The sequence below is a fragment of the Pimephales promelas genome, chromosome 23, assembly GCF_988280905.1.
Source record: "Pimephales promelas chromosome 23, fPimPro1.hap1.1, whole genome shotgun sequence".
NCBI lineage: Eukaryota > Metazoa > Chordata > Actinopteri > Cypriniformes > Leuciscidae > Pimephales > Pimephales promelas.
In genome coordinates, this window is record NC_142791.1 from 14461929 (window position 1) to 14481181 (window position 19253).

Sequence of the window (19253 nt, forward strand, 5' to 3'; positions counted from 1 at the left end):
ATTCTTTAGAAATGTTAATGTCCCCATATTGATAGGAGAGCATCTTGGAGTTGATGGAGATTTGTGGCATGCACATCCAGGGCACAAAGCTCCCGTTCCACCACATCCCAACGATCCTCTTTTGCAAAAACTCTATTTTTGTGAGGAAAAACTACAAATTCATGAAATTAAGTTCAAAATCAAGCAAAAGCCTTTAGATGAGAAGGTCTTTAAGAACAATAGAAACATGAATTGCAAGTGTTCTCCAAACTTTTTAGCTGGCTCTTGATAAAGGCAGCTGATAGTGAGCTGATGAGTATGAGATCTAGGTCTTGTCCAGTTTATATTTGAAAGACATTGATGGAGAGTTTCTGATCTCATTAATGAACAGCATAGGAAACCAAACTGAGTCAGATGCTTAGGTTATCTCAGTTAGTCTGATGTGGTGTTGGGCTGAGCGCTCGTGGACCCACTGCTGTACAACACATCGCTACAAGCTCAGTTACAGTGAGAAATCAGTTCTTTCACATTTTTCTTCAGTAATCTGTTCTGGTTAGCAAAAAAAGAAAGAATTGAGGGCAGCTCATATGCCACATGTTAATCCTTTCTTGGAGAAGATTTGAGGCTGAGTTGGAAAGCCATTATAGGTCAAAGAACATTTATGACATGTAGTACCGTGCAATTTACGTATGGTGTTCAGTTACGGTTACGGCTTTGCTCTTAGAAAATAACACTGCTTAGGTGCTCCAAACCCCATTATCCTTCCAAATTGTAATTAAAGTAATGGAATCGCTGCTAATCTACCAGTCCCGGTTGTCCTCCACATTCTTGCAGAAAAAAATCCCAACCCATAATCATGGTCGTGACGAAGGTGCTTCTTTCTTTTTGTGAGCCAGGCAAAGCTTTTAATGTCAACCCAGATAGAGCTGTATCGTCATTTGATGAATTTAAATGCAATTTTAATTTAATACCTTAGCAGTAGACAGCTTCTCAGCTGTCTCGCTTTGTTTGGTTCGTGGCTGCCGTTGGTCGCTGTGGACAGTGGGATTTGCAGTGAATGTAGGCCAGCAGGCATCAGTCTTACGTCAAAGGCGGACAGATGCAGTGTGCTGCTGAGGGGTGATTCGCTTTGGCCCAGAGACATTGTGTTCACGGGACAGGCGACAACATGAAGACAGTCCTGTCGCTGCACAGGAAATGGGCTCACACCATCAAGGCCATCCGCATCCTCCAGGGCATCGTAAGAACTCTTTCAGTTCTCTCGCCTGCGTAAATTCATCTGTCTTAGACAGCTCGGCTGGAATGCAACCTTTTAATTTGGTTGGTTTGTTTGTGTTTGTTTATCTGGCTAGGACCAGTCAGGGTTGACTTTTAGATTTAAAAAATGTAATGGCATAGTTTTATTTAGTAGCACTTGGTATAAGTGTACTTAAGAGTAACAATGTGTTGTTGCTTTTGTAGGGAAGAATATGGTGAAACACAACTTTTTACTATAGTGGTTGATTTTTGCAACTGAAAATTGTTAATTGTTGGTATTATTATGGTAACTGCATTAAATTTTTTTCTGGGTAGATGTATAAATGTAACAGGTGTTTCTTATTCAGAGAACTATAACAATCAGTGGTTTACTGTTATGATAGTGGTTAAACACTTAAGCAACTGTTTAAAAAATGCTTTCGCTTATTCAGTGTGATATTGCTACGTTCATATTGATGGTATACAGTTTGTCCCGGTAACTTTTTGCCATGGCTGATTTTGTCCCCACCACTTTGTGAAATATTTCATTGCAAAATGTATTCTGTGAAATAATCTTTCATTTTTTAACAGGATTTTTTATTTTGTTTATGTGCACACAGCTTGCACACTCCACTTTGTTATCCATGCTTCACTATTATTTCTAGTTATATCACATGAAGAAATGCAAACAAAACATGGCCCTTTAAACATGTCACACTTCCATTAATTCACTGACGTACAGATGCAATTTTGATTTGATTTTAATAAAGACAAAAAAAGAAAGGAACGCTTTAAAAAACAACTAAAAGCTTACTTAAAACCATGCATAAAAAGTAGAGCAGTATCTAACCCAAAATCTCTTGCTTTCAAACTAAAAACATTACCACTAAACCTTGACATTTAATCGACTGACCTAAAAATGCTAAAGATCATTTGAGCCCTTGAATTGGTCAGCAATGAGAATATCAATGAGACGAGTTGTTGTTTAATTGAATATTAGCAAGCAATATCAAAATTGGTGAAGATGAATTATTTGTGCAAATCCTCTAAATATTAATGAGCTAAATGTTTGTGATTTCCGCCATTTAGATGAATGAGGTGCAAACATGTATTATGAAGACGTCATTGGCTTTGAAGTGTTCAACTTTTGCATTTAGTTTGATTTAACTCGTGCAATAATGTCATTTTAGAGTATAGCATGAAAAAACTAGAAGTTGAAATCATTTCTACGTTAAATGATGCTAAAATGCATCAGATGTGGATTGTGAGTTGAGAGTTATTTAGGGCAATACTGGGATTCATATTTGCTGAGGAGATTAAAGAGCAACAATCATAATCACCCAGTGTGCACACGGCTGGATGAAGAGGTAACTAGAGGTGCTTCACTGCGAGGACGTCACGTGGCGCTCAGACTGAAGCTGAAAGCCAGGCTTCCTTTCATATAATCTAGGCTTATTATTTTAAAGGGGTCATTCCATACATCTGTAAATAATTTATTTCCCAGCAGTCTGCATGTAGCCCAATGATAGTCAGTTTTTCTTGATGATTTTTTTTCCTTGCAGATCTCTCAATTTCTGTTGAGTTCAGAGTGACCCTCTCAGTTCTTTGAGTCTTCAGATTACCTCATGTAGTTGTGCTGGAGGAGAAGTGCTCATATAGTTTTTCACTGTGGCAGCACCACTCTGCAGATTTTGCTAAGCCCTGATACCTGCTGTAACTTGACCCTGCCCATCACTGTCCTACACATAAGCCTGTCCATTCTGTTTCAGAACCCAGTCATGGAGGAGACGGTGTGGGAGCAGTACACTGTGACCCTACAGCGGGTGAGTACCTCACCCCACAGGACGTTTGTCTGGAGAGCAACAAAGTTCTGATTGTTCCTGAATGCTAACTTTTAGCCTTTTTGTTTCTCTCTGAAAAGCTTTACATTCGTCTGCATTTATACGAGCTTTTTGTTGCTTAAATGTTGGGTTGGGAATCAAACATCAATTCCAATTCTGGATTTGAATACGTAAGGTCAGGAATCGGCTACAAGTCATAAAACTTTATTTATTTATTCCTCTTATAGATTCGGACAAATACACCCAAAGTTATGTCAGAATATCCTCATAAACAGTCGGTTTTCTCTTAATGAAGCATGAACGGTTGTGGAAAAACGGAAAGTGTGTAACAGTATATTGTATATTGTGTGTAATATTAGATCTATATTATTATATTAGATCTGTGCATTTGTCTTATAATCCTCTAATCCAATCCCTAATATAAGCAGCCTAATAATCCTCCTGCCATCTGTATTATTTACGTTATCAAACAACAAGATCACTGATCTTGACTGAAATTTATATTATAATACTGTATAGTATAAAATATTAATATTATATACTATGTAACTATAGTTGGGCTTGTATTAGTATTATACTTATAGTAAGTAATTTTGTTAAGAGTTCTTCAGCCTGAAGATTTTTGTTTGTGGTATTCAGCTGCAACAACATGTTTTTTTTCTGACTGTAATCGAAAATAGAAATCGATAAGAATCAGAATCGATAAGCAGAATTGGAATTGAAATCAATAAAATTCAAACAATTTCCAACCCTACTTTAATGTCAAGTGTGTAGTTTCTGCACCTCTAGCATTAGATCTATTGTGTAACAGAAGAGTGCAGTGACATACATCCATTGCTGCAGAAAACGCATTGCATCATCATCCTAGCGAACTGAATCGCACATATACTTGTTTTAATATAACTGTTGTATATAAATGTAATTCCGGGGTATCTTGTTGAATAGTTATTGCTGCCTGTCCATCTGCATGAATTCGAAGTGTTTAATATAGTAAATAAATGAAGGCCTTCTAAGAATGGAAGAAATTAAAGATGGACACTTTGTCTTGATATAGGACTCCAAGATGGGCTTTGGCATTGCTGTGTCTGGAGGGCGGGACAACCCAAACGAAGAAACTGGAGAAACGGCAATTATCGTATCTGATGTACTGCAAGGGGGTCCTGCTGATGGCTTGCTATTGTAAGCTATTAAACAATATTTAATGCATCACAACCTTTGATAAGATTTGTAGTCCCATAAGGGCTTTTCACACGGTGCTTAACTCCGGGTTATCATCATAAGTCCTGTTTTAACCCTCTGTAAAGGAACGTTTCACACTTGTAATTTAGAAGCAGAGTTTGCACGTCTTTTAACCTGGGGTTATTATTGCTGTGCCAAACATGCGAAGCCGTGTTAGAATGGTACGATTAGATGCTTATCTTCTGACAGCCGATCACGTGCCTCACATTCACATGCTTTGGACAGTCACAGAAACACGGCACATTGTATAAACATTTTAACGTCGTTTCAGAGTTTGAGCGGAAAAAATGGTGACAGAAAACGCATCAATTGTAAATGAATAGACGGTTTCATTCTTACCTTTTATAGTCCAAAAGTCCATTCAGGATAAACTTGATTGTTCGTTCAGCAATATATAATCGAATCGCAGCGCTAGAGCCTTTATGGAAGCATATCGCATGCAGCATTCGTCCAATCAATGACACCGACACCGAAAATATGAAAATTAGGACGTAAAGCCAGGGTTTGGAACAACAGTATGAAACAGCAGTTTATGAATACCCGGGATTAATTGTTAACTCCGGGTCAATTATGAGCAGTGTGAAAACTGAAGCTAACTCAGGATTCCATTTATTTACCCAGGGATAAAAATGACCCAGGGTTAACTAGTTCATGTGTGAAAAGCCCTCAAGTGTTAATTAAAGTGGGAAAGCATTTTTGTAATAATACCAATACAAATTCTCTAACAGTTTTGACAGTGAAAACGAATATGCTAATGAGCACACTACATTTATTTGAAACGTTAAATATATAAATAATATATTTATGTAAATATAATGTATACATTAATTGACATCATATTATTTTAAATATTTAAACTTTTAACTATATTTTTAACTATTTCTCAATGTTCAAAAAATGCTTTACAAAGTTTTCAGTGTTCTTATAATAAATAGACTCAAAAATACAAATAATTATTATTATTATAGTATTTTAGATTTTTTTTTTTGTCTACAAACAATTATTCAAATGTTTAATTCATGGTTCAATTGTTAAAATGGACATAATGTATAGATTAAATGACATCGTATTATAGATTTTTTTAATATTTAAACTTTTAACTATATTTTTAACTATTTCTCAATGTTCAAAAAATGCTTTACAAAGTTTTCAGTGTTCTTATAATAAATAGACTCAAAAATACAAATAATTATTATTATTATAGTATTTTAGATTTTTTTTTTTGTCTACAAACAATTATTCAAATGTTTAATTCATGGTTCAATTGTTAAAATGGACATAATGTATAGATTAAATGACATCGTATTATAGATTTTTTTAATATTTAAACTTTTAACTATATTTTTAACTATTTCTCAATGTTCAAAAAATGCTTTACAAAGTTTTCAGTGTTCTTATAATAAATAGACTCAAAAATACAAATAATTATTATTATAGTATTTTAGATTTTTTTGTCTACAAACAATTATTCAAATGTTTAATTCATGATTCAAATGTTAAAATGGACATAAATGTCAGCACCAAAGTGCTAAACTGTTGGATTTGAACAGTCAATCACTTTCTGAAGTGTAAGAGCATTGACTAATAGTATTTCATGATGATGTACAGTGAAAATGACCGAGTGATGCAGGTGAACGCTGTGGTTATGGACGGTGCCCCACACACCTTTGCCGTGCAGACTCTCCGCAAATGTGGCAAAGTAGCCAAAATCGTGAGTGAAACACAAATTATTTGTCATTTTGATTGCAATAAAGACCAAGCACTTTTTTTGTACAGTATACAGTTAAAACAAAGGTTTAATGAATAACTAATTTTTGTTCCTATCCTTCATCAGACGGTAAAGAGAGCTCGAAAAATTCCCATCAACCAGATTAAACGTGCCCCATCCCCAGATGACCGAGTTTTCAGCGGCGACTACAATGATGACTACGAGTACGACCAGGACCGGCGCAGCGTCTACAGTGGGCGCAGTTACCCTGACCGGGATGCCAGCCTGGAGCGAGAGCGTGAGCGGGACTATGAACGCAGTCGTGGCAGGAGCATGGAGAGAGGCGTGAGCCCCGAGAGACCGTACAGACGGGACGGCAGCCGCGGCCGAATACTGGACCGTGAGCGCAGCCCCGATCTCCGTCACCGGAGTGACCGCAACTTGGATCGGAGCCCGGACCGACATCACCGGAGCGATCGCACGCTGGACCGCAACTACAGTCCAGACCGGCGCTATCGCAGCGAACACACGCTGGACCGAGAGCACAGTCCAGACAGACGGTACCGCAGCGACCGCACGCTGGACCGATCTCACAGTCCCGATACACACAGGCCGGAACCTGCTCGCGGATACAGCAGAGAGAATCTAGCCAGTGACCAGGAGCGCAGGAGGTACGAGCACCGGCAGGACGAGCCCATGAAGAGGAGTAACAGTCGAGACCAGCTGGATGTCTTGCCCGCACCTCAACGACACGAACCCTTGGAGAAGCCGCTCAGTGTTACTCTTCTGAAGAACCGGCCAAATGATGGTAGATACGCATCGGATTCATTTATATGTTTGTTTTCCAATTTCAACCTGCGGCTCACCCTCTTAACAATCTGTTTGTCCAGAATATGGCCTCCGTCTTGGCAGTCAGTTGTTCATCAAAGAGATGACGAGCACAGGCCTGGCATCCAGAGAAGGAAAACTACAAGAAGGGGACATTATTCTGAAAGTAAGTCTCTGGAACATCCACTCAGAATGCCTTGTGCTTCCAGTGTGGGTATCTGCAGGTCGGAGTAATACGTTAATTAGTATTTGGTTGCAAATTGGGTCTGTTCGGTAGGGTTAGAGGTTAGTTATTTATGTTCTTCGGCTCACCCTATCCTTGTCTCATGTGTTTTCCTGTAGCAAGCACTTCTAATTCTCTTCAGAAAATGTAAAAGAGAGAAAATGATGCATTACCAACTAAAAGTTTAGAATAATTAAGATTTATTTTTTTAAGTCTCTTATGCTCACCAAGGTTGCATTTATTTGATTATTCTGCTCTGCTGCTTCATATTTTGTTGGAAACAGGTTTATTTTCCTGTGAAATGATTGTACTATATTTGACTTTGACAATATTTTTTAGAGGATTTTATGGTACTAATTTATATTTATGCTGTCCATCTATTCACTTTTTAAACATGGACCTGAAAATTAAATTTCCAACTTTAATGGTCATAAATCTTGAATGCTTTAAAGCACAAGTTTGGTGTGAAAAAAAAAAAAGTGAAAAAGTGAACTTAAAAAAGTATATATTATGCACAAACATACAATTTTATATTTTTATATGAAATATATATTTTCAAAAACCTATTTTACTCTAAAACTGTGAGAAAATCAAAGCTATAAATATGAACAAGTTGTTTCCTAAATTTGACGTTGATATCTCAAAAAAACGTTTTTTTTTTGGCCGCTGTACCAAAACATTTCGACTAAATGAAATTCAAGTGCTAAAGTTTTGTATGAAGTAAAATATTCCAACAAAATAAAACGTAAAATATTTAGGTGAAAAATGACTGAACAGCATCAGATGGTTAATGTATTGTTTGAATAATATAAATTAAAATCTATTGAAATAGAAATGTATTGCAACATTAATTTCTTTACTGTTGCTTTTAATCCGTTTAATGTCTTCTTGCTGAATAAAAGTACTTTAACATTCAGCAAGTGCTTAATTTGTTATTCATTAACACTGGTTTTGGTGTGTCAGATTAACGGTACGGTCACGGAGAATCTGTCTCTGAGCGACGCAGGAAAGCTGATCGAGAAGTCTCGTGGGAAGCTGCAGCTGATGGTGCAGAGGGATCGCAGTCAGGTGCTCATCCGAGTCCCACCCATGGCAGACAGCGACTCGGAGATGGATGGTGAGCGCCTCGACAGACCCGAACAGAACAACATTAGCAGATAATCAGTCAGCATTTCTGATTTAAGTAAAGCCCTCTAAAAATGGCTTGATGAGCAGATTTTTCTTTGCCATTGATGTATTTCCTGTTGAAATCAAAGGGTCAGTTGCCTTTACTTCAATGCCGTGAATGATGATGTGTTAAGTGTTGTTGCTGTTGGTGTGAAGTTGTATTAGGGGGAGATACAGAGCTTTTGATTGGACAAAAATCTGTGTCACAATACTTAAGATCCTTGCATCAGTTTAATTGATTTAATCCAAATAATTCATATAAATTTTTTGTTTGCATATATATAATTACCTTGTGTTGTGTCTGATGTCATGAGGCATGGCAATGCCTTGCTGTAATCTCTAAGAGGCCTCTAAATTTTTTGGAGAGAAAAGCTTTTGACTGCATAAACACTGCATAAACACTACATAAAAGCTTTTGACTACATAAAAAAAGGATTACATAAACACTACCCATAATCCAAAGCTTATGAAAAATGTCATTTGATCAACTATAGTGAGACCCATGTTCGTCCCATGTTTTGGATGTTGTTTGTTTATGTTCTTCTGAAAATCCTCCATATTGTTTTTTTTTATCAAATAATGTAAGATGTAAGAATGAAGCAAAGCAAATCTGTTTTTTATTATTAACCTATTTTCTTTTGCACAGGGTTATGGATTTGAACCCTTATCCCTAAATATAAGTGGGATGTGTATAACCCATCATGCAAACACGAATGATGCCTGAAGCTTATTGCAGTGATAATGACATCTTCTGTGTGTTGCAGATATCTCCGAAATTGAGTCGTACCGCTCATATTCTCCTCAGGAAGATCGGCGGAGCCATCACTCAGACCTCTCGTCACACTCCTCGAATGAGAGGCTACAAGACAAAAACAGGTAATACAATACCATACTCTAATCTTTGCAAACGATACTTGGTCAACTGAATTGTTAGAGTAAACAATAACACTTAACAACAAGGTTATACAACCTTTATTAATCATAGTTAAAGTCAATTTCAAATTGTACTTATACATTATTAAAATTACTTGTATTTCTTTATGTTATTAATTAGACCTGAACTAATATGACTACTAACAATGAACAGTTAACAAAGATTAATAAATACTGTAACAGATATATTGCTTGTTTTTTAAAGTTAGTTAATGCATTCACTAACAGTGTGACCTTAAAGGTATACAATGTAACAAAGCTTTGTTTAAGCTGTGGTTCAAGTTTAGCTGCTCCATGTCAACCTTTCTCACTCGTTTAAATGGCTAATTTAGAATTTAACTTGATCAGAATCGTAGAAAAAAAAACTAAATACACATTTTTATTTAAAAAATAACTTAATTTGTCAGCATTATAGACAATTTTCCAAAAGAACTGACAATCACATTCAATAGAAATGTTGCTAATAGCGGTACAGAAGGAGTAACTGGTTTTCTGTCTTCTGTTGGCAGAGATGATCCTCCTAACAGACTGGCTAAAATGGGAGCGATGCCGACTCCATTTAGAGCAGCACCGGTGGATCTTCCACCTCCACCTATAGAGAAAGATGAACCTCGCAGTGAGTCCCCAGGTACCACAGTTCCCCCAGACTGCAATCATTCAGTAGAAAAGCAATTTTCTGGTTATTTTTACCATGTAGAATCAGGATCAGGGGTCCCGCTCCTGGAGGGCCACTGTCCTGCAGAGTTCAGCTCTAATACTAGTCCAAGTAAAATAATCTCATAGCTTATTCTTTTTGATTAACATTAATGACAGACGGCCTCAGGTATATTGGGCTGCTGTCACTTTAGCCTACTGATACACATACACTTTCTTTCTCAACTGTTTACATTTAAGACATAAATAACTGTTTATGAAGCTACTTGCAGAGATGGTAAATTTGACACATAAGTGTGTGTATTTGACCATGCAAGTCCATTTAGGCGGCAAAAATAACTGTACTCACATGCTCAGTGGCTTCATATGCGTGCGTCTCTCAGACAGAACCCATCAGGAACTATCTCTCAGATGGCACATGCATATACTGAAAGCCGCAGTGGTTAAAAGCGCATCTAAACTATTGGCTTTTGTGACCACAGCATAGTCTAAACATCAGTATATGTTACCTCAAACCCCAGTTAAACACACCTAAACAGCTAATCAAGGTATTACTAAGCATACTAGAAACTTCCAGACAGGTGTGTTGAGGCAAGTTAGAGCTGAACTACGCAGAACAATGGCCTCCAGGGGCCTTTGGACTACAATAAACCGATGATGAGAGCATGTTTTTTTATTTTCTTTAATTTTTATACAGCTCCTGTGGTAAATGCTGCTCCAAAAAGTGTCCCAGTAAAAGCCAAACCTCTGCCAAAAGTTCCCTTGCGGCCCAGTCTGGAGGACCAGGAAATATACGGGTTTGTACTAGATTCATTCTTGGCTTTTGAATCCAGATTTTAAGATTATCCCTAAAAGCTATTCATTTAATCCTGTCTATAGTGAAAACATATTTGATAAAGGAATTTGTTTTGCATGTAGTTTACTAATCAACACCTCAAGAAAAATTGAACCAATAGCCATTTAAATTTCTTTTTTTTTTCACTCCTGACATAAAGATCCCCAATGATTGCCACTTACAGATATTTTTAGGCAAACTTGTGATTCTAATGAAAAATATCCCACAGCCCCAACACCGTGATGGTGCGCTTTCTGAAGGGCGATAGTGTTGGCCTGCGTCTTGCTGGAGGAAATGATGTGGGCATATTTGTTGCGGGTGTCCAGGAGGACAGCCCTGCTGAGGTGGAGGGACTCCGCACTGGAGACCAGATCGTGAAGGTGCGAAACCACTGGCCCGACGTTATAAGATTACATGTCTTCATCCTTTACACATTTTGTCCTTATTATCGACTGATCGTTTGTGTTTTTCCTCTCCCTGCAGGTGAATAATATGGATTTCAGAGGAATGGTCCGGGAAGATGCAGTTCTGTATTTACTGGAGATTCCCAAAGGAGAGGATGTGACCATCTTGTCTCAAAGCAAACCTGAAGGTAGTTCAAAACACCCCACTGAAGTCATAGTTTTTATTTATATATATATATATATATATATATATATGTTTATATATATATATATATATATGTGTGTATATATATGTTATATATATATATATATATATATATATATATATAAAGTACAGCAGCACAACAGTTTTCAGAATTTATGATATTAATGTTCTTGATCATCAAATCATATCAGAATGATTTCTGAAGGATCATGTGACACTTAATACTGGAGTAATAATGCTGATAAATTCAGCTTTGATCACAGGAATAAATGTGAATTAAATGTGCTGTGAATTATTCTCGTTTTATTTTAGTCTATAAAGACATCCTGGCGTCTGGACGAGGGGATAACTTCTTCATCAGGACTCATTTTGAGTACGAAAAAGAGCTTCCTCAGAGCTTGACCTTCTCCAGAGGGGAGATATTTAAAGTGGTGGACACCCTATACGACGGAAAGCTGGGTAACTGGCTCGCCATCCGCACGGACAAAGACAATCAGCTCCTGGAGAAAGGCATCATACCCAGCAAGAGCAGGTGAGACCATGTGAATGTGGATCACACTGCTGGAGTCTTCACTATTTTGCTTCATTTATTGTATTTCTTTAGTATTTAGTAGAAGGACAACTTTTCTTGATTTTTCTTTGACCCCTGAAATGACATTTTCTATTTCCTGACATCACCTAGTCACATAGTCACGTGTTTGTGTGATCATTTTGTTTATCAGAGCGGAGCAGATGGCAAATGTTCAGAATGCTCAGAAAGGCGCTGGCAATGACCGGGGAGATTTCTGGAGGCTAAGAGGTCAAAGGGCAGCCAAGAAAAAAGACCTTCGCAAGAGCAGAGAAGATCTCAGTGCTACACCAGTCACTACACGCTTCCCAGCCTATGAGAGAGTGGTGCTGCGCGAAGGTACGCCTGTCACGCTTTACTTCACATGATATGCATTTAAAAAAACAAAAAACTTCATTTGAAATAAAATCAAGTCTTTTAAAATTTCAAATTAAAAAAAGATATATTTTTTTATTATTTCTGTTTACAGGAGGATTTAATTAAAATGCTGTTAGTTTATGCATACTTTTAAATAATTTAGTACTTTTTTAATGTATTAAAATGCAAAGATTTTTGGGAAAACCACATTTAATAGTGATTATATAAAGGCTTTAAGTTAATTAAGTAAAAAGTGAATGCATTAATTATTCCACTTTATGAGGCACTTTATGGTATAATACATTATAATATGTGTCTCTTCATTTTTACTCCTTTAAAAAGTATAATGCATTATAACACGACAAACAACCAATTTCAGACTCAAAGAATATTATAATGCATTTAAACTTTGGTTACAATTATTTATGAAAAGATATAATGCATTATAACATGTAATGCAGTATACATAAAGGCTTTAAATGGTGTTTCCAGATGTTTAATACTATAGTGCTGGTTAGATAAAGCACTCAACTTGTTTTGTTTCTTTATACATATAAAGTAATAAATGAAAAAAAAAGAAAACATTAGGGGTGTGATGATACATTTAGCTCACGAGACAATAGACGATATTGGGTTCACAAGAACGAGAAGATATTTTAACATTATTTTTAAGAAATACTGGAAAACTAGTCTTTTATTCGGTTGAAAGTCACATTCAGTGCATTTTGAAATGTTTTAAGTAACCTAGGGCTATCACTAACTATTATTTTGGTAATCGAGTAATTGGTTCATTATGTTGACAAATAATCGAGTAATCTGATATTTGCCAGAAACTCAACTCTGTTAACTTGACCTTCAAAAGATCTAGTTTATGCGTGTTAGTGTTTATGTGCTAAGACTTTTTTCCTGGTCTCTCCACCACCAGCTGGGTTCAGACGACCCGTCGTGATATTCGGCCCCATTTCAGACGCAGCCAATGAAAAACTTGCCAATGATCTTCCAGATGAGTTTATCGTAGCAAGTAAGCCATTCACAACTTTAAAAAAGATCTCTGCGAATATAGTGGTGTTGTGCGGATGAGACTTTTCATCTGTGCATGTTTTTCTTGTGACAGAGACCGAACCTAAAGACGCGGGTTCCGACAAGCCGTCTGGTGTGGTGAGACTCAACACTATTCGTCAGATCATCGAGCAGGTACACTCCGCACAGTCACCCCTCAGAATCTCTGTGTGTAAAAATTAGAGCCAGACCGATATATCGGCAGACCGATATTATCGGCCGATATTAGGCATTTTCCAAATTATCGGCATCGGCAGTTATAATGGCCGATAAATGAATATTTCAAAAATAAAATAAAAACGGACGAAACACGCTTGAACCATGTCATGAGTGTCGGAGTTGTATAGTTTGTCCACCAGAGGGCACTCTACACCGCCCCTGTTGGCAACACTCGTTGAGTTGGGCACGATACATACAGTACATTGCTTGAATAACAATTAAAAGAACGTCCCCATCAGTTCTCTTAACTCAAATAAGCATGACAAAATTTGTGACTATCATGTGCAGTTTAAAAAAATAAAATAAATAAATAAATAAAATATCGGCCGATATATCGGAATATCGGATTTTTAAAATGTTTGTATTTTTTAAAACAAAAATATTTGTATCGATATCGGCCTTCAAAATCCTTTATCGGTCGGGCTCTAGTAAAAATTCATTAATATCTAAGAAATAATCTTGTTTTTTCTTGTTGATAGGATCTACACGCTTTGCTTGACGTCACTCCAAAGGCTGTAGACACCCTAAATTACACCCAGTGGTATCCCATCGTCATTTTCCTCAACCCAGATAGCAAGCAGGGGGTGAAGACCATGAGAAACCGCCTGGTTCCCGGCTCCAACCGCAGCTCACGCAAGCTTTACGAACAAGCAGTTAAACTGCGGAAAACCTGCTCACACCTGTTCACTGGTAAGTCTGATGAGCCATTCCTCAGGAAATGTCAAAATATACTTATAATATACACTCTTTTAGATTATTGATGTCTACATTTTGATATTTTATCCAGCTACCATTGATCTGAACTCTTCCCATGATGCCTGGTTTGGAAGTCTCAAGGAAGCCATACGAGAACAACAAGAAAAAGCCGTCTGGGTCTGTGAAAGCAAGGTAGGCATTTATGCCTTACATAAAACAATATTCATGGTTACAATAAATGTTGTGCTTCTTGAAGATTTCCTTATTTAATTAATCACATATGTTAAAAAGGACCTATTATGCTCTTTTACAATTCTCTTTTTTGGGGTTTTCAAGCTTGAACGTTCAAAAACACATTATTTTTCACATGTTTGACATTGCAGCACCTCTCTTCTTGTGCTGTAACAAAACATCGATATGGATAGATCGATACATTGATCAAATTTCTAACAAAATGATGTATCGATGCAACTCAAAAAAATCAATAAAAATCGTTCTCAAGATTAAAGAATAGCAGAGTTCACACCACAGCTATAACGATAACGGCACAGAAAAATATTTGTGGGCTTTGTGCTTTTTTAACTGCTCAAACATCAACATTACACACTAAAGAAACATGAAGATGTAAAAAAAAAAAGGCATAATAAGACTTTTTTATTATTAAAATGTGACGACAAATGATCAGACCAGTTAGAGCTGAATTGTGTGTGGGATTTCAGCTTGATGGACCTGAGGAGGACTTGGATCTGCAGGACGATCGCATGTCATACCTGTCGGCCATGAGCGCTGACTACCTGAGCATGGACAGCCGCTTGACCAGCGATTACGAGGACACTGCGGACGAGGGCGGCGCATACACAGATAATGAACTGGACGAGTCTACCGACGAGCCACAGCCCATGTCAGCGATCAGCCGCTCGTCTGAGCCTGTCAGCGAGGAGGTTAGTGTTGGGTCTGTGATTCCAGCCGTACCCATCTAGCACTACCTGGAAACATCGAGTCATTTGATTATCAAAATCTGTAAATGCCACTCATCCTGGTTTCATTATCGCTATCATCATCACTGATGAGCATCAGTGATGAGAAAATTGGGTTCATGGATACAGATTTGTGCACACTGCTCCCCACTGGACACGTGTGAAACTGCATATTCAACACACATTCATGTTGAACATCAGTCTGGCACGTCATCTTTCACTGACATTGAATATTTGTGCCATTTAAACAGTTTGATTTAATGATTCTAGAAGTCAAGTGACGTTTTCTTTGTGTGAATGTATAACAAAAAATGGTAACACTTTATTTCGATAGTCCACTTTAGACATTCTACTAACTATAAGTAACTTTTCAACTACATGTCAACTAACTGTCATTAGAGTATTAGTAGACTGTCAGCTTAATATCTGCTAACACTTTATTTTGTTGGTCCCCCAACAGACATTCAACTGACTATAAGTAACTTGGCGACTACAAGTAAACCTATTCTCCTAACCCAAAGCCTAACACCTAACCATAACCTAACAGTCTACTGATAGTCTACTAAAATATACTAAAACTCTAATGAGAGTTAGTTGACATGTAGTTGAAGTTACCTATAATTAGTAGAACGTCTAAAGTGACTATCGAAATAAAGTGTAACCCAAAAAATGTCCCTTTAATTTACCTAGCAATAATTTTTAAATAATGAAGCATTAATATTATAAAGTTTTCTTGTTTTTTTACCATTTGAACTAACCTTCAATTTCATAAAAAAACGTCATTATTATAAGGGGCCTTTCTGTGATATAATTCTCTGTTTTATGTTACTCTGTTTCAGATGCTTATAATAGTTTGACAACTGTTCACTGTTATAATAATATTACTTAACACTATCGTTCAGAGGTTTTTGGTCAGTAAGCTTTTATTTATATATATATATATATATATATATATATATATATATATATATATATGCTTACTGACCAAAAACTTCTGAACGATAGCATATATATATATATATATATATATATATACGCATACGCACACACACACACACACATGCATAAAAATATTACTAAAAAAAATGTACCATGGTTTCCACAAAACTATGAGGCTGCACAACTGTTTTAACATTGATAATAATCAGAAATGTTTTTAGCTTCAAAGAGAAGACTTCTTTCAAAAAATATTGATGTGTATCTAGTAGTAGTATTGATGGTAATACAAGAAATATGCCGACATTCGTCTTAAAACTTTTTCCAAGTATTATGTTCTTTTGATGAGACTTCTTTTTGGTTGGACTTTGAGTCTGTAACACGTTCAGCAATAGACATGCTTTCAGTGTGGTTTGTGTGGTATTACAGTAATTTTCTGTATTTTGAATGTTTTTGAATGAACGAATAATCCAGTTCTCCCTCTTCACCCACTCAGAGGTCCGTGCCTGTTCCCCACGAGCGTTCAAAGAAGCCCGCGAGCAGAGAGGTGCAGCGGGACCCCAGTCCGCCTCCATCGTTTGTTCCAGAACCCCCTAAGGTCAGATGTCCTGTCATTTCCTTTATACCTCATTTCCCTCCCGGAAGTATTCTTGAGCCCTGTTATGGACAGCACCTCTGTTAAAAACGTACATGTTTTCCTGCAGGTCAGGTCAGCTTCCCGTCCTGCCGACTCCAGGAGTTTCGACTCCCGTTCCAGCAGCACGATCAGCAGTGATGTTCCCGTCAGCACCAAACCCCTTCCACCTCCAGTAGCCCAGAAGCCCAGCTTCAACGTGAAGACGGGCCCAGCTGACGACACGGCCTCTGAAGACCCCGCCGATGACCCCGCCAGCCGCACCTTCCGGGGAAAGGTGAAGGCTTTCGAGCAAATGGACAACCTGGCCCGGGCCAAAAGGATGCAGGAGCTCCAGGAGGCCGAACAAGCACGGGTTTGTGATCTCATTCACACAAACTACACAAGCTGCTGTAGATCTGATAGAGAGAACCTCACAAAACTACTACAGGCGTCATATTTCACACCAAAATCAAAAGAAAGATTTATTTTGCATAAAGAAAATGAAGCATTTATTTATTCATTCATTGTTGTCATGACAATTAAGCATATTTCCCCATTTCAATTTATTAAAATCAAATTTAAATGGGGGAACTGTACTTGTGGCAATGACAACTGGAAAATGTAATTTGGTGCACACGTGTGTGTGTGTGTGTGTGTGTGTATAGATAGATAGATAGATAGATAGATAGATAGATAGATAGATAGATAGATAGATAGATAGATAGATAGATAGATAGATAGATAGATAGATAGATAGATAGATAGATAGATAGATAGATAGATAGATAGATAGATAGATAGATAGATAGATAGATAGATAGATATTGATATAGGTACAGATATACTGTAGATGGAAAGCAGATAGATAGATGGAGATATAAATAGATAGATATATACATATAGATATATATAGATAGAGATAAATATAGATAGAGATAAATATAGATGGAAAGCAGATAGATAGATGGATAGATAGATAGATACATACATACATAGAGATATAGATAGACATAAATATATAGAGAGATAGATAGAGATGGAGAGATATAGATATCTACACATAGATAATATAGATGGAAATAGATAGATAGATAGATGGATAGATAGATAGATAGATAGATAGATAGATAGATAGATAGATAGATAGATAGATAGATAGATAGATAGATAGATAGATAGATAGTATAGGATTTTTTTCTTTCATTTTTAGGGTGAACTTTGACCTAAACATTTTAATTTTTTACAAAGGTTGGACAAAAAACTGTTATTTTAAATGTATCTGGTATTTCTCTTTTTGGTTAATAGCTGGAAATATCTCAGAAACATCCAGATATTTATGCAGTTCCCCACAAACCCAAACCAAATCAAAACAGGCCACAACCAATTGGGTAAGTTTGTTTTTCCCCACGCTCTCTATCTTTCCTTTTTTTCTCTCCTATCCCTATTTCAGCACATATAAAGTGTCTTTAATGGTACTTCCCATCAGTGATGGTTCTATTCCCTTCAGCTCCAGCTCAAACTCAGAGTCCCAGAGTCACTCCAAACCCCAGTATTCAGAGAGCCGCTCTCACCACCGCGCCGAGGATGAGGACGAGGAAGAGTATCGCCGCCAGCTGGCTGACCAGACCCGCAGAGGCTATTACAATCCCAAGAAATACAACGACACTGAACTCTGAACTCCCTGTGATGTGGGATCTGTGCATGTCATCAGAGGAGTGTGTGTAAGTGAGAGGGAGTCACCTCTCTTGGTGATGTTGTTCACCACATGCAGTATAAACGATTTATAGAACAGCATCTTTTTTATACCTGCAATGTTTTATATGAATTTTCAGTGTATATTTCATGTCGTCTTGTAGCGATTTATTTTCCAGGATATTTTGTGCATCTTTAGTTTTATTTTCCCACACTGTTTCTAATGAAAGCTACTAGATGGAGTTAACGTTACACTTTCCTTAACACCACTCAAATTTGCCATAAACCGAAATGAAATGTTATTTTCCCAAAGCATTTGCTGGAGTGCCTTAATGTCACTGATCAAACATGTATTAACTGAAGTTTAGAAAATGATTTTATGCTTGCTGCATATATTACTATGCTATAATTATGATTTATATAATAAGATCATGTGTAATGTTCACACTATTGTTATGCATCTATGATCAGTGCTTTGGGTTTAACCACTAATAAAACACAGAATGGTGGAATTTTTAAATATTAAAGACAAATAAATAAACCTGACTTTTAATATTTCTGCTTTGCTCTTTTGCCTCGTTATTATTATTATTATTATTATTAATAACTTTAGCCATATCTTAAAGCAAGGGATTGACAGATTCTGATGATATAGGACATACAGTAGTCTTAGTGTCTGAAATTTTGTCACAAGAATAACTATTAAATTGGTCTAACAAAAAACACATTTTTTAAATAATAATTTATCATTAATTGTGCCATTGTATTAATGCAAGTTTAATCCTTGCAAATTTACAATACCATCCAAAAGTTTCTTTTTATAAAGAAATTAATTATTTTATTCAGCCAGGATGCATTAAATTTATCAAACAGTAAAGGTT

General features: G+C 36.8%; 1 protein-coding gene across 6 annotated transcripts in view; it reads left to right on the forward strand.

The window, feature by feature from the left end:
• tjp2a (tight junction protein 2a (zona occludens 2)) overlaps positions 1–18931 on the forward strand; it is a 34614-nt gene extending 15683 nt beyond the window's left edge. For 4 of the 6 annotated variants that reach the window (XM_039677439.2, XM_039677438.2, XM_039677432.2 and 1 more), the window contains 22 exons: positions 2985–3038; positions 4111–4235; positions 5904–6006; positions 6130–6811; positions 6894–6997; positions 8018–8171; positions 8986–9097; positions 9664–9782; positions 10506–10605; positions 10873–11023; positions 11127–11235; positions 11565–11784; positions 11975–12159; positions 13103–13198; positions 13292–13371; positions 13935–14145; positions 14243–14343; positions 14871–15092; positions 16561–16662; positions 16769–17053; positions 17986–18068; positions 18167–18931. In XM_039677439.2, the coding sequence (XP_039533373.1) occupies positions 2994–3038; positions 4111–4235; positions 5904–6006; positions 6130–6811; positions 6894–6997; positions 8018–8171; positions 8986–9097; positions 9664–9782; positions 10506–10605; positions 10873–11023; positions 11127–11235; positions 11565–11784; positions 11975–12159; positions 13103–13198; positions 13292–13371; positions 13935–14145; positions 14243–14343; positions 14871–15092; positions 16561–16662; positions 16769–17053; positions 17986–18068; positions 18167–18356 (3579 nt within the window). In that variant the 5' untranslated portion in view covers positions 2985–2993 and the 3' untranslated portion in view covers positions 18357–18931. The remainder of the gene's footprint in view (positions 1–2984; positions 3039–4110; positions 4236–5903; positions 6007–6129; positions 6812–6893; positions 6998–8017; positions 8172–8985; positions 9098–9663; positions 9783–10505; positions 10606–10872; positions 11024–11126; positions 11236–11564; positions 11785–11974; positions 12160–13102; positions 13199–13291; positions 13372–13934; positions 14146–14242; positions 14344–14870; positions 15093–16560; positions 16663–16768; positions 17054–17985; positions 18069–18166) is intronic. The other 2 variants (XM_039677433.2, XM_039677436.2) reach the window with 1 other exon arrangement.
• Positions 18932–19253: the final 322 nt, after the last annotated feature.